The sequence below is a fragment of the Aphelocoma coerulescens genome, chromosome 6, assembly GCF_041296385.1.
Source record: "Aphelocoma coerulescens isolate FSJ_1873_10779 chromosome 6, UR_Acoe_1.0, whole genome shotgun sequence".
NCBI classification, from domain to species: domain Eukaryota; kingdom Metazoa; phylum Chordata; class Aves; order Passeriformes; family Corvidae; genus Aphelocoma; species Aphelocoma coerulescens.
In genome coordinates this window covers 25,199,642-25,214,561 of record NC_091020.1, presented here as the reverse complement: position 1 = coordinate 25,214,561, position 14,920 = coordinate 25,199,642, and the positions used below count along the sequence as shown (strand labels likewise).

General features: G+C 46.6%; 2 protein-coding genes across 4 annotated transcripts in view; one reads left to right on the top strand and one right to left on the bottom strand.

Moving 5' to 3' along the window:
- Positions 1 to 5,403: 5,403 nt before the first annotated feature.
- LOC138112613 (glutathione S-transferase omega-1-like) lies at positions 5,404 to 13,010 on the bottom strand. Of its 3 annotated transcripts, XM_069019971.1 has the most exons (6): positions 11,723 to 11,842; positions 11,530 to 11,638; positions 9,487 to 9,709; positions 8,408 to 8,509; positions 6,191 to 6,297; positions 5,404 to 5,939 (listed from the first exon to the last, which is right to left on the bottom strand). In XM_069019971.1, exons 1-6 carry the CDS (start codon positions 11,754 to 11,756, stop codon positions 5,786 to 5,788), a joined length of 729 nt encoding a protein of 242 aa, XP_068876072.1. In that variant the 5' UTR covers positions 11,757 to 11,842; the 3' UTR covers positions 5,404 to 5,785. The 3 variants fall into 3 exon arrangements, with proteins under 3 accessions (XP_068876072.1, XP_068876070.1, XP_068876071.1); XM_069019969.1 differs by lacking the exon at positions 11,530 to 11,638 and having other exon boundaries at positions 11,723 to 12,273; XM_069019970.1 differs by lacking the exons at positions 5,404 to 5,939; positions 6,191 to 6,297; positions 11,530 to 11,638 and adding an exon at positions 7,428 to 7,985 and having other exon boundaries at positions 11,723 to 13,010.
- A 1,442-nt stretch (positions 13,011 to 14,452) lies between these two features.
- The window catches only part of CFAP43 (cilia and flagella associated protein 43), a 43,247-nt gene continuing 42,779 nt past the window's right edge, over positions 14,453 to 14,920 (top strand). The window contains 1 exon segment of the mRNA XM_069019968.1: positions 14,453 to 14,533. Coding sequence (XP_068876069.1) covers positions 14,460 to 14,533 — 74 coding nt within the window. The 5' untranslated portion in view covers positions 14,453 to 14,459.

Genomic DNA, 14,920 nt, shown 5'->3' with positions numbered 1-14,920 from the left:
GTAGTGTCCCACTTTCCAGAAGAGCCGTGACACAATGCCATTGGAAGTGCTATTAGGCACCCTTCTGCAGACAATCTAACATTCAGGATCCAACACAGTGCAATACAGGCCCAGGGGGCAGAGCTAGGACCGGGATCAGTAACCACAGTGCACAGCCTGACTCATCAGTCACTTCACCTCCCCAGGTGCATCTCGGCAGAAATCCATTCCATGGCTCGCAATCTTCAGTCTTGCTCTCTAGTCCTCTGCTGGGAATCAGACAGCACAGAGGGATTTCCCAAATCCTTAGGGAGATGTTAGCAAGCTAGATACCATGTGCCAGCTCACACCAGGCAGGGCAGGGCAGGGCAGCCCTGGATGGCTCCTGTGCCTGTAAGCACAGATGATCCAGAGCAGCCCCTCCTGGCCTCCCTCACACGGGTGTTCCCACGGAACAGAGGTGTTCTGCACTCTCAGCAGGATATTCCTGCCAGTTCAGTTCACTTTCAGGGCTATCACATCATGTCAGTATTACAAACCTCCTGTATGCAAAACGAGAGAAAAGCAAGGCTTGTCCACATGCAGCTTTCTACCATTAGCCCCACACTGACTCCCCTGCCAGAGCCACACCTGGCAAAGCTTTGGATGTGAAAGTTTTGATCCAGAGCAGAGATACACCAGGACAAAACAGCCAAGGCACATAAAGCATATGGAGAGGAACTGAGGCACCTAATCTGTGGGCTTGAATACACAGGTTATATCAGAGCTGTTGTCCCACAAAGACAAACAGCTGATTAATCACCATGCCTTAATTACTACAAGTAAGAGGAGACAAACTCTGCTTCCAAGCCTGAACAGGCACAGGAAAGAGCTCTGTGATGAATGTATAGAGGAAAAAAACATCCACACTCCAACCTGTGGGTTGGCCCAAAGCACATGCTTGTTGAGAGCTCCCTTCTGAGGATGGTTTGAGTGACAGGAGGAAAGGCACAAAAGCATCCTTTGGTGTAGCAGGAATGCTGCAGAGAGCTGCAGGAAGGACAGTATTAAGTCATAATGCCTCCATTGGTCCTCATTGATTCTTCAGGCATTCTGAAGCTGGCAGTTTTTTTCCTCCTTTTTTCTCAGCCCTCCTATGCTTTTGCTGTGCAGTCACATAGGTGACTCATGCAAATGGTTTGCAGCTTACAGGAAACACTGTCTGTTCCCTACCCAGCTTGTGGCTGTTCAATGCCCCTATTCCTGGCTCCCTTTCCCCTGGGGAGATGGCTTTTTCCATTGGCTTTGCCAAGGGTGGTGTTTCTAAGACACAAACCTGCAGCACATGCTGCAGTTCTCACAAGCTGCTTCCTGCTCACCAAGAGATGCTGTGAGAGGCACAGAACAGGCTCCATACATCAGCCCCTTCATACCAGCTGCATTCTCACTCCCTCCTGGACTCAGATACAGTGTTATTGCAGACTGCTAAACAGCTGTCACACTCCACCCCAAGCACAGCTGCATCTCACTGACAAGTTTTGAAACTCCTGTTTTAGTAAATCAAAGTGTTGTAGAAGGGGAAAAATACTAATGACATCATGTGGCATCATTACTTCACTCAGATAAATCAGCAACTGCCATCCCTGTTGGCTTTGGACCAGCACTAGAAAAGACTGTTTCCATCTTACAGAAAATAGGAGTGATTTCGTAGAATTGCACCTGACCCCATGACTTTAAAGAGACTGCATTTTCATGAGCTGCTCCCAAGTGAAATCTGTGACCAAGGAACAGTGATGAAATAATCAAGCTACTAGTAAAGAGAGGAGAGAGGATAAGAAACAGGCAGTTCTCAAACCCTGCTAATGCAGGGGAACATTACAGATGCCACAACAGTGGAAAACTGGGGAGAGCAGTCCCGGGACATGTAACACTGTGCCAACACCACATGCCCAACACATGCACTCACAGCCAGGCCTGTCTGGTGAGCAGGGCAGACAGCTGCTAAATGAAGCATGGCAAGAAGCTGAGATTAAGTGAAACACAGCAAGAAGTTGAGATTTCCTTTTTCTTTTTGATTGATTAGAAAAAGCAACAAATCCACAGGCATCTGTGTGGGCTTGACTCAAGTGTTCCAGGTGTCTGTAGTACATGATTTTTGAGAATTTTCAAACCAGTATCTCCAGTTACTACTACTTTCAGCACAGGAACCACTGGCCCTTTTAATACCTTCCTAGACAGCAACTTCTCAACAGTTTTCCCAAGGAAGTGTTTTCTGTTATAGCCACAGTCCTATTCACCCAAATTCCCACTCAACTTACCCAACACTCAGATCTGAGAACCTGGGATCCCCATTCCTTCCTCGTATCTTGGCTCCCTTCTACCTTTTTGTTTCAATATAAGGGATCCTAAAATTATAAGGAAAAAACACCAGATATCCTGGGTTGCAGTGTATTCCATTACCATCCTCATGAGCTGTTGAAATCAGGCGGGGCAGTGTTTCCTTGCCTCCTCCCCCCAGACTATCTCGCTGTTAATGGCCCATCATTGTCCTGCTGCATGACTCAGAGATAACTCCCTCCAGACTATCTTCTGTTAATGAGCCTAATCAACACTTGGCCTCGTGACTCATTACCCCACTGTGAGATGCTCCACCCAGAGGGAGCAACCAAGCATTCCATCCTGGATATAATCTGAGACTCTGAACACCACAGGCAACCTTTCCAGTGGATTTCCAGAGGACAGGAGCTACACAGCCACCACTGGACCTGAGGAAGAGCAGACCCTTTTTCTACAGGATCACTGCTTCAGAGGACTGCAGCCACCATTCTACCAGACTGCTACCACCACCCTGCCTAACAGGGACTCAGGTTGTATCTTGACTCTGTCAGTTTGAACCAGTGTTTTCTTCTATTTTTTCCTTTTCTTTAATTTCCCCATTAAATTGTTATTCTGACTTGGTGCCTCCCACTGGTTTGTTTTCAAACTAGTACACTGGACCACATCTTGTATGAGGGTACCAAACATCTCAAGGACATCAGTAAAGATACAAGGACATGCTACAAATGCAGGACAGAACAAGGCCCAATGCCTTGCTAACCTGAAGTATCTATTACCTATCCTGCTACTAAACTCACTATTTTTGTAAGACAGACTCTGTCCTTGTTTGCTTGACGTTGAATTTATCTTTTTTAACCTGTGCTAGTAGCAGTTATATTTTGTAGCACTATAACAGAAAAGAAACAAAGAAACAAAAAAACCCCTCTTTTTTTGAAAGCAAGAGCACTAACAATTTTCAAGGGCAAAACATGGAGCAGAAGATGAGTAAAGACCATACTTACTGGACTATCTAATCCACATGTTTTAAGGAGAGCTCTGACCAAAGGGAAGAGCTGTTCATCTGCTTGATCTTTTCCTTACCAGCTTCCGTCTTTCTCTTCTGTTGACCAAAACTGAAAATGCAAATGTCTCCTTTACACCCATTCACCCTGAAAGGAAAGAGCCAGTCCATTCCACATAACTTGTCTTTTCCTTACAAGACTGGGCCAGTATTGCATATTCATTACCACATTAAAAACACTTTGCCTGAGGCCTGCATTTCTTGCTGCGCTGAAATGAGTTCAAGACCCCAGCTGTTTGCCTGGGGATTTAGAACACAGATATTTAATAGTAAATTATAAGGCAGAATATTTCATTTTACTTTCTTTTTTTTTCTGAAGTAGGACATTTATAATGGTACACTATAGCCACTAAGTAAAGATGGGGAGAGCATTTCTTTCTGTTCAGATAACACAATCACTGGGTTACTGCAGTCTGGCTGGAGCCAGTTCAGTTTTTGGATGCTGATCTCTGCTCTTAACCTATTATTGGATCTCCCTAATGTCACATTTCCCACTACAGTCAAATAACACACTGGAGCAAACTGTAACATATTTCTAGCACTATCCTAACAGCTTTTAACAAGCCTTACACAAAGCAGAGCTGCTAATAAAACCAAAATGCTCTGCAGATAATTCTTGGAGATTTGCCACCGAGATCCCACCAACACTGCTTCAGAGACATTGGCTTCATAAAGCTCAAACCCTGCTTTCATCTAATGAAAGGGCCCAGATCCACATCCTGACAATACTTCACAGCTCTAGGCTTCCTCTGGGTCCCCTAACGACAATCTACAAAACATGTGTAGCATCACATCCCGACTGGAAATTTTTTTTAAAAACTACAGTATTTTGGAAGGAACAGCAGCATAATTATTATTTCTCTAAGTAGTGCCAGATGTGTTTAAAAGCCACAAAGATAAACAGGAGGGGAAAAGCTGCATAGTTTGAATTAAAGCTAGTAACAGCATAAACAAGCCCCTCCAATAGCCACAGGCTGACTGACCAAGTTCCTGCTCATTATTTTTCCTCATCAAATCTCTCTTTCCTACTTGAAGTTACACAAGCATGCACTGCCTCAGAGTTAATGTGCCAGGGCAGAACATGTTACAGGAAAAAGATCCGGCCACTTTTCCTCCAGAAAAGCTCCAAGACTCCCAGTGCCTCAATTACAATGAAACCCATGAACCACCATATTCTGCTATGCTACCTCACCTCACTGTAATAGGAGGCAGATAGGAACAGCCTTGGATCCCTCATGACAACCACCACAGCCCCATGGGAACCACAGCCCTGCCCTTGGACATGCTGCTTTGCCTTATTTCTTTCTGTGTGCTGGTTTTTATGGCTAGTTTGGGCAACTAGTGGTCTGACAGACATACACAGCTGAGCAACATCAGAATGAGTCAGATGTGGACAGGAAAAAAGAAAAGGAGAAACAGAAGAGGAAGAAGTTTTCCCTGTGACTGCTTGTGATTCAAATCATCTTGTCCCCACTCTGCTATACTAACATAGAGATGTTCAGCTGAAAAGCTCTGATCCTGCCACTTAGCTGATGAAACAGATTATCTTTCCTTCACCAGCAGCAAGACATCACCAGCATAATGTTCTGACTAAACTCCTTTTACTTGTTCTCTAATTTCACCTACACCTTGACAAACAGAGCAATGCTTTAAATTCTGAGAACAGAAAATAAATGTCCTTTTGCTCAGCATATGGTTTCTCTTGACTTTACTCCTTACTCCAGCCTGTAGGTTAGAACGTACAATAAACACAACACTACTTCAGAAGGGCAGAGAATGATTACAACCCAGCATATCTAACTGAAACTGGAAGCCCTTAGTAGATGGTTCCTGCAAACATGACTTCAGCAGGGGTAGATGGGCAGGCCTGCAAAGTCAGTGTTTTGGCAGTAGAGCTGTCTGAAGAGACCAACCAGTTTGCACTAGGAATCACATTTTAACTTCACAAGCCACACTATCTGTTGTAGCCTTTACAGTGCACTGCTCCTCTCTCTCTGCATAACCAGTCCAGTGACTAATAGCTGCCCAGAAACAGGAAGGAAAAACTGTTTGAAGACAACATTGTTTGCTTTTTATTCATTTTCAAGACACCAGTATTAAAATTTTTAAATCAGGTAACAGCATCAGTTCAGGGACTGCCCACTGCCATGCCAACCAAGAGCCCAGAGATTACAGACCATCACCTCTGAATAGAGAAGTTTTCCTTTATGCAATATTCATGGCCAACAATGACTTTCCATCTCCTTCTTGAAGCCAGCACATCCTTCTCGTGACAGGAAGGAGTGGAGTTCACAGGTTTCTCAGCCTTTTCAGCATTGATTTATTCCCCATTATGAAACGCAACCACAGCAGAGCCCCCAGCAAATTACACTGACTTCCCACACTGAAAAACAGCACTGACACTTCAGCCAGCATGTGCCTACTGGCACCTCAGAGCCCATAATCACATGCCTCAGGGCTGTTCTTCAAATACAGCTGGAGGTAGTTTTTGAATGTCTGCGGGTCAGTTATTGTAGCCTTGACAGCAGGGTCCTCCTTCATGGCCTCCACCCAGCGTTGGAGCTTTGGGGCGTGATTCAAAGAGCTGCAGGAAAAAGGAAGGGACTGAGTAACGCAAATGGAAAATCTGGAGGGCATCAAGGAAACAAAACAGCTTGAACAGTTCCATTTTACTACTTTCTCTGTCCCAGTTAGAGCAGGATGCTTCCCCCAAACTGCAACACAATACAAACTTTCTTCAGCAGCCCCCAAGGGTGGCCCATTGCTGCAGTGTACACAAGGAATATTGATGCTGAGGCACTTCAGAACACAGCAGAAGCCAGGCAAGGTACTCACTCTTTCAGCTGGAATGCTTCCAGACGTTCAAACCACGGCCAGATCATGTAGTCAACCATTGAGACTGAGTCCCCACCATAAAATACCGTGTTGCGTTTGGACAGAACCTGTGAAGGGTGAGAGATGTCAGTTGCCCCTGAAGGAAAAGTGCAGCAGAACACTACACAAAACCCCCACTTCCTAGTGGAAGGCAGGCACACTACAAGGATCAGTGAGCAAACGAAGGAGATACAGTATATTTCTCTTGTGCATGCAGTATTAGCAGAGTTGGATCTAGTCAGTAGAGTTAAGCTTAATACTATAGCTGGTATTTCACAAACTAAGCCCAGCTCTTCTCCAGAGGTTCAAAAACTGCCACAAAATATGAATCACTAGCAAGCTGCAGCATGTGCACAAAGAGCAGGTTAGCTCAGAATATGTTTGTGATTTCTTGCGTGTCATAAAGCATTAATGGCACAGACTAATCGAACACAACAGCACACATGCATTTCTTGAGCAACAAATCCAGTTAAATTTGTCATCCTGGTAAATTAGAGCACCATTTTAGCAGGGACTCTTTTGCCATGGCAGTTGAGGCCACGTGGTGTCAGGGAAGTACTTCTAACATTACATTTCAAACTGCATTTGATTCCAGGTGTAAAGGCAACAGGAAGCAAGTGTAACTTACATCAGAAAGAGATCCTCCTCACAGCTCAGCACAGAAAGCAGAGCCACAAAGAATGCAGCAAGTTCTCCTGTTACACTTATGATTCTGATGCATTTTTAAGTGCCATGGTCATCCAAGTTTAATATCCTTTAAGGACCCTCCAGAGCTTGGTATCTTCTTTCATTACACTAGTGCCTCTGTTTTCGGGCACCTGGGTGTTTTATAGGTGGAACTCAAGAGACCTTACAAAAATCTTGGTCTGTTTGGACACACACCATTCTATACACTCATGTGGCATTTATTCCCTGTCCACAACCCCCATGATCTAGCAGAAATTTTAAAGAAGCCCTTTGGGAAGTACGGAGCTATTTGAGCTCCCAGGCAGAACACAACCAGCAGCTGCACAGGGCAGAGACGGGAACACAGCCCCCTCTGTCGGGCAGCAGAAGTCAAAATACAGAAGTGTTCCAAAGTACTTCCCCTCTGAAATATCTCTTGCAATACACTGAGGGAAGTTTGCATGGCTCTGTTCCAGCCTCCCATTCGCAGACCATCAGCAGCTGCTGCAAAATCATTCAGGGTATAATAAAATAGAGACACTGAAAGAACAGCAATTTATTTCACAGTATTAATCAAGCAGGAAGAAGGTTAATACACTTGTATTTCATGCAAGTGAAACACACAACTTCCCCCAGGAACTCTTTATCTGCACTACTCCAGCCTCAGTCTGACCAGATGGACAAGACTACCCTGGAAACAATTGTGTTTTGGCAGCCCAAGGGGAAGGGAAAGCAGAATGCACAGCACTGTTAGGAGAACTAGGAAAGTACTAAGAGGTTATTGGCAGCTTTGCACCAGAACAGAAATACTCCAGAAGAACTCTCCTTCATTGATCCACCCAAGCATTGGCTGTGGCTGCTAAAGACAGAAGGAATGGGTTCGTGACAAAGGCAAGTCCAACAGCTGTTCAGACTAGCCAAGAACCATTACTGACATGGGCTGTCAAGTAGCTAATACAGCATCAAAGCCACCTGACACTTCCTGGAGCTCCACTGAAGTTGCATTACACCACCAGTAGCAGAACATAGTCCAGGGTTGGATTTCTACAAGGGACACATTACATTCTGCTTCCACCCCCAAAGATAAACCCTAGAATGAAAAAGATTTTATGTCATCACCAAAGTGTCTGCACTGCTTTCAGCACAGATGCTCTTCCACAGCTCAGACTCTTCAGCCCTTGCTTTGAGTACATGCTTGTTGTGGTTAAGTTTCAACCTACAATCCTGCAAGGTCTCCTTCACTTAAAGCAGAACAAAAATATCCAAGACAACTAGAATTCAAAAATCTCTACAAGTCTACAAAGTTCATCATTAGATGAAGTTTAGTTCACCTACTTGAAATTTACTCTAATGGTGTCCTTGTGCATCCTAGGCTGGGGTAGTAAATTGAGAGAGCATATCTTGTAACTACCAACTAAATGAGAGATCCACCTCCAAAGGCCATGGCATGAAAGGAAAAAAAGGAATCATATAAAGGCTGGCAATCTGCTCATTATCATGAAATACTCTCACCTCTTCAAGTTTGCCAAACTTTTCAGCAATCTCTGCTTTCAGTGCCGTGGTGTCCTGTCCATCCTTGACTGCCAGAACATGCTTGAAAAGCAAGGATGTTATCTATACAAAGGAAAGTATAAAGTTTTTAATGCACCTAGTACAAGAATACAAGCAAGTCACTCAAAACGTTAACATAGATGTTATCAAATGCAAGTTAAAGCTTAAAAGATCTGACTTTAAAGAGTTAAATAAAGCCCATTAATAAAAATCTATATTTCATAAAAGGCAAGGAAAAGCCTAGAGGAAGAATGAATACAAATAGTAATGAATTTTAGTCTTGTAATATGAGAATAGTGAATAGAAGGGTGTTTCCCATCTGCACATTTTCTTTCTTGCAACATATTTCCCTGTAACTCTCTTCTCATCATGTCTGTTTAAAAAAGGCCTGTTGCAAATATATCTTCTCTCCTAGCCCCTTCTTTGTCTACATCCCTTTGTCATCTTCTGTTGATTCCTCTCCTATCTCATATCCAAGCTGATTTCTTTCACTTCCTAAACTCCTCAAACCACATGCTAGTACAGAAAGGCTAATTCCAGTCAACCAGCTCCAATCACAAATGAGAGCCAAAACCAGCCTCCCTATACATGTTCCATGTTCACAGCCATCTCTTGTCCATGGTTTTAGGCTCTGTCAGGCACTCTCCTCATCCTGCATTCACACAGTACTTCCTACAGAAAGAATCAGAATAAAATACAGCAACTGTCACTTCCCAGGTCTCACATATACAGCTGGTTTGGTCTACTAACCTTTGCTCTATTGTAGGATGCTCAAAACCCTACCTCAGTCATACAAACTTTCACTAGCTGGGATGCCTTCCTGCATCCATCCTTGCACATAAATGCTGGGAGCAATACAAAGACACGATGGTTTTTGTATGTGCTCACAGCAAAAGGCCCCAAATACCACTTCTGCTTATTTAAATGCTTGTCCCAGACACAAGACTTGCCTTAAAGGATGAAGGCAGCATCAGTGACAGCTGCAGTTTTTGGTGCGATGGTGAAGTCAGAAACACAATCGCACTCTGCTCACACAGTACCTTTGAGAAGTCTTCCAAGAGCATCCTCTGACAGGCTCGCTCATATGGGTCTGAAGGCATCAGCTTCTTCCCTGGAAATGCTTCATCCAAATACTCACAAGTGATTGGGGACTCACAGATCAGCTGGCCCTTGCTGGTCTCCAGAACAGGAACCAGCCCAGCAGGGTTCTTCTCAAAGTACCACTCAGGTTTGTTCTTCAGATTGATGTTGATTATTTCATGGCTAAAAGAGCAAAAGAAACAAGACCCAGACAGGCTCAGTTCTGCTCCAGTCCACCCCATACCATGGTGAAACACAGTCACCTCATCAGTTCAGTACTTGAGAGGCTCAACTCTCAAGCCCTGTACTCCTGTTTTCTTTGAAGTTGTTTGCAACTAATCCTTTGACACAGAATTACTGCCACACTTCGCTGGAGAAAGCAAGCACAGACTTAAAATGAGTTGTTTGCAGACTGTATGCATGTCTTTTATTAGTTTAACAAGCACCCAACTATCGGGCTAAAAATAAGGATCAGAACTCAGCACACTTATCACATTTGAGTTCAAGGGCAGTCTAAGAAAGAAGCAGTTGATTGCAAATGAGCTACACCCCAATTAAGAAATGCATCTGAACCTTAACCTGCCCTTACACCAAAGAGTAAATCAGGAGAGCATCCTACCTACTTATCTTCCCAACCTATGGCCTCACACAGAACAGGTGTTTATGGTAAAGGGAAATAGCTATTGATAAAAAAAAAAACAAGATACATGGGAAATATGTCTATATTAACAAACCATAAGTTTATGCTGAGTTATATGTGTGACCCCAGAAAATTCCTAGTAAGCCCAAAAGTCTGCTAAACACAGCTGAACCTTCAAAACAACTGAGAAGTTACCAGAAGGCAACTGTCACATCTAGGTAGCCATAAAACCCCTCCAAAATCACCATGCTACAACAAACCTACCAGCTCCAAAATCAGTCCAAAGACACTAAATAAAAACAGAATTAAACTGACCCAGAAGTTTTACTGCATCTACTCTTTCAAAAAAAAAAAAAAGACCCATGTAAAAAACAAAATTAACTAATTCAACTCTCAACTTACTATCAAGAGACCCGTTAGCATTTCCTATTCCAACATGAACTCCCAGCCCTGTGTTGGTTAACAAACTGGTGGCAGGCCGGACTTGGGAGAACCAGAAAAAGATGGAAAAACAGTTTCTTTTAATTTGTAAACGGAGAGGGACATTAGACCCCATTGAAGAATGCTGAAATAACATTTAAGAATGTTAAAATGACATGGCTATCTTGAAAAAGAAACAAACACTGAATTTCATTAACTTACTACAGCACAAGAACAAGACAACGTTAGAGGAACTCAGTACATTGTCGGGGTCCCTCCCCCGCCATGGAGCCCTGGGAGCCCTGGGAGGCACGGGGTTTCCCTGCCCCTGCTCAGCCTCGTTCCCCATGGGTTGGTTTGTGTTCCCCTGCGCGGGCAGAAGGAGCTCGGGTCCTGACTGTAGCAGTCCCTCGGCAGAGCCCGGCCATGCGGCTGGGGAAATAAACATCTCTGAAACATCTAGCAAGAATCTGTCCATATATTTGTTTCTTTTCCACGGGACTCCTGGTTTGATAAAGGCGTTACAGTATCCCCACTGTAACAGTACATTCCTCTTTTAAAAAGGCCATTCACTCACTATTGTGTTTTGCTGGGCAGCGATACAACAGAAACACTGAATATTCGTAGCTTCCAGAATTTTCATGCCCACTCACACCAAAACCAAACAGAAGTATGTTATGTCTCTACTCACATTCGCCCAGGACAAGCTATGAGAAGCAAGAATGATAAAAGAAAATAAATTTGGGGTTTTTACTTTGGGCCTTTATGCAGCTGATCTCATACACAGCCTACTTATTCAAGCCTTAGAGCAAAATCACTCACAGAAACCTCAATCAGTTCGTTCAGGGATGTTTAATTTAGGAGAGGAAGGAAGCCTGGCCCGCCGCTGGCTCCGTGCGCGCCCTGGGGTGCGGGCGGTGCGGCGGGGCCGCGCAGAGCTCACCTGATGCCCTTGGCGCGGAGAACCAGGCGCGCCCGCTGCGCGTAGGGGCAGAAGCGCATGCTGTAGAGCCGGACCAGCCCCGCGGGCACGGGCCCCGGCGCCGCGCTGCCTGCGGGGAGAGCAGAGGGGCTGTCACCGCCGGCACTCACCGCCCGCCCCGCCAGCCCCCGCCGTGCAGCCCCGCGGCGCTTACCCTTGCCCAGGCTGCGGGAGTGATCGCCCGACATGCCGGCACGACGCGATGGGTTCCGACCCGTGACTGCGATGGGCGACTGCGATGGGTGGCGACTGCCGCTCCGCGCCGCCCGGCCCCAGCGCCGCCGGCACCGCCCCTCCTCTCCCGGCCTCCCTTCCCACCCTCTCGGCCCGGGGCAGCGCTGCTGCCCTCTGCTGAGCGGGAGAGCTTGTCCGGTGGTCTGTCCGTGAGCTGACCGCCCTGCCCACCCAGCTGCGACAGGCACTGTTCAGCTGCTCTCGAGGCTCTCCCTCTCTTCGTTTACAAATAACAGCGCAACCACCTCTGGCACTCCCGTGGAAATAGGATACCCACGGCTGAGCTCCACCCCACGGGCCAGGTGTATTTATAAGCAGTGCCTCCAGCAGCTGGTGAGGCACCAGGTTCCCCTCAGTGCTTCGTCCTGCATCATCTACCACCCTCCAAAACCCGATCCAACCCCACCCTGAGGGTAACGAGAAGGGTTTCTCTCTCCTGCACCTGTTCTGCTTCATGATGAAGACCCCAAGAGGAGACAACAACCCAACAGACAAGTGGGCACAGCTGAAGTTAAATCTGACTTAATTACCATGCAGTCATAGAGGGATTCATGCTTGCTTCTGCAAACAGGATCTTTGTGAGAGCATCAGTGCATGCATAGAGCAAAATAAAGAACCAAAGCACAGATTGAAGCCTTCTCTGTCCCTTTGCTCCCTCTTCACTTGAGATTAGGGCACTTCCTTGCACCAGCTTTCCCTGGAGTATAGAACAGAAATTGAAGTGCTTGCCTCTTATGAGTTTCACACATTGACACAGTGTCCAGGTTAATCTCTGACCACAGAGGTGAAGTGATTCCCTTCCCGTGGCTCCACATAATCTTCAGGTTGGAGCTGTACATTAATAGGAAACAGCACGTTTATGGGCTGGCACAGTTCTTGCCAAAGAGAGGGAAAATTCCAGCCTTCCTGGCAATGCACATTTCTCTGTCAAACCCCCAAGGCTAATAGAGTGTTCTCCAGTCTCATCAGAGGATCCATGCTTGCACAGGGGGCAAGTTCTACCTGTGGAGAACTTTTGGTTTGGTTTTGTCACTGGAGTTGGGCCTCAGACACCAGATCACAAAGACCAATATTTTCTGTGGTGATCTCACCACCAGATAAACACCAAGAGGGTCACTGTTAATATAACTGTGGCTTTGACACCATTATCCATGGGAATGGAGGAACATGATTTTTGTTGAGTCACTGCTGCTTGATTATGTATATATTAAGCACATCAGCAGACAAAGGGAATGGCAACTTGTTGCACAAGTCTGCCATGCCCAAGGCAAACAGAACCTGTACACAAAGTGTTCTTTGCCAACAAAATAATTTCTCCTGCCATAAAAAAAAACAAACAACTGTGTTAGAGGACATAGTCCTCATTCCTCTAAGTACCTATCCTTAGGAAAAATTGAGCAAAATTTTGGGGGATGAAAATAGAGAAAAATAATTTGAAATTTCTCATAGCAGTTATGAAACACAGAAGCAGTCTGCTAACTCACAGCCTGGAGACAGGATATAGGAACTCAAACCAACATCACAAGACCCACATGCTACAATATGCCCTCAGAAACACCAAAGAAAATAAACCCACTTCCTCATTCTCTCCTGCTGTTGCATGGCATGCAGAGTGCCTGTGGAGACAAGAGGTAAGGAACAGGCTTGTCCTCCTGCCTCTGGACAGGAATGCCGCTCTCCAGCACCAAGAGTGCACATCAGTACTGCACAACTGCACACTGCCACTGTGCAGGGAAATAACAGCAAGTGAACACAAGCAAGACACTATAAATAACAATCCTCCCTTTAGGAAATAAAATCTGTTTTTTAAACACTTGGAGGTTCCTACTATGTTACCAGGCTAAAAGCCTCAAGTACAAAGGAAAAGGCTGCAGCTGTACCTTCTTCTCTTTCCCAGGGAAAATTTCTCCTCAGCTTACTCTGAAGCTTCAGGAGCTTTATCATACACAGTCCAGTAACAACTTCTGTACCTTACAGAATTACAGAATCATCAAGTTTGGAAGAGACATTTAAGATCAAGCCCAACTGTCACCCCTAAGCCATATCACTCAGCACCAAATCTGGACCCCTCATGAACACCTTTATGGATAATGACTCCAGAAAGACACAAGAGACAATAGGAAAATAAGTACAGCTGTCCTGGTAAGAGACGGGCAGATGACACTGGACCAGATGCATGGCCATGCAGGGTGACCAAGAGACAGAACCCACAGTCTCTCCCCCAAGGCTGGTGCACTCCTACACTTGATTCAGCCCCTGCTTCCTAGACACAGCAGCAATAATCACCCAGGATAAAGGCCACAGGTATCAGCGGCTCAGGGTCAGAACCACTCCATCTTATCAACAACAAGCACTCCTACAACATCCCGAGCCCTCCCCACTGCTCCAAATGGCAGCGGGCACGCCCCCCACCAGGCCTTTAAATACCCACCCGTGCTCATTGATTGGCTAGCGCAGGGGCGCGGGCCAATCAGCTGCGTGCTCCGAGCCCGGCCCAATCAGCTGCGTGCTCCGAGCCCGGCCAATGGCGGGGGCCGTTGCTGTTGCCAGGCCGCGGGGGCTCCGCGGCGGCGAGGCCGGGCGCTGAGGGGCCGGGCGCTGAGGGGCCGGGCGCTGAGGGGCCGGGCAGGGAGGGCCCCGCCATGGAGGGCCCCGCCATGGAGGGACCGGGCAGGGAGGGCCCCGCCATGGAGGGCCCCGCCCGCGCTGCGGAGGCCGCGCTGGAAGTGAGGTGGGGCAGCCGGCACAGCCTCCACACGCTCCTGAGCGCGGGTGGGGTGCGCGGTGTCCTGCGCTGTGCTCACCCCGCGGCGGCTCTGTGAATAGGGCGGTCAGACAGGGAGAGGAAAGGAGGCTGCGCTGTCGGGATCTGTCAGGATAGGGCGGGGGGAGAGGGAAAGGAGCATTTGCACGGGCACAGATCACAGGATCACAAATCAGTCGGGTTCAAGGGACCACAGTGGGTCATCTGGTCCAACCTTCCTGCTCAGGCAGGGTCATCCCAGAGCGTGGTGCATGGGATTACATCCAGACGGTTCTGGAATAGCTCCAGTGATGGAGACTCCACAGCCTCTCTGGGAAACCTGTTCCAGTGCGTGGTCACTCGCACAATGAAGAC

Coding starts and splice junctions, on each gene's coding strand:
- LOC138112613 (XM_069019969.1), bottom strand. CDS start 12,258: ATGAAGCAGAACAGGTGCAGGAGAGAGAAACCCTTCTCGTTACCCTCA. Junction 8,510..9,486: donor TCTTGGAAGACTTCTCAAAG/GTACTGTGTGAG, acceptor TCCTTTGTATAG/ATAACATCCTTGCTTTTCAA. Junction 5,940..6,190: donor GAAGCATTCCAGCTGAAAGA/GTGAGTACCTTG, acceptor TTTTTCCTGCAG/CTCTTTGAATCACGCCCCAA.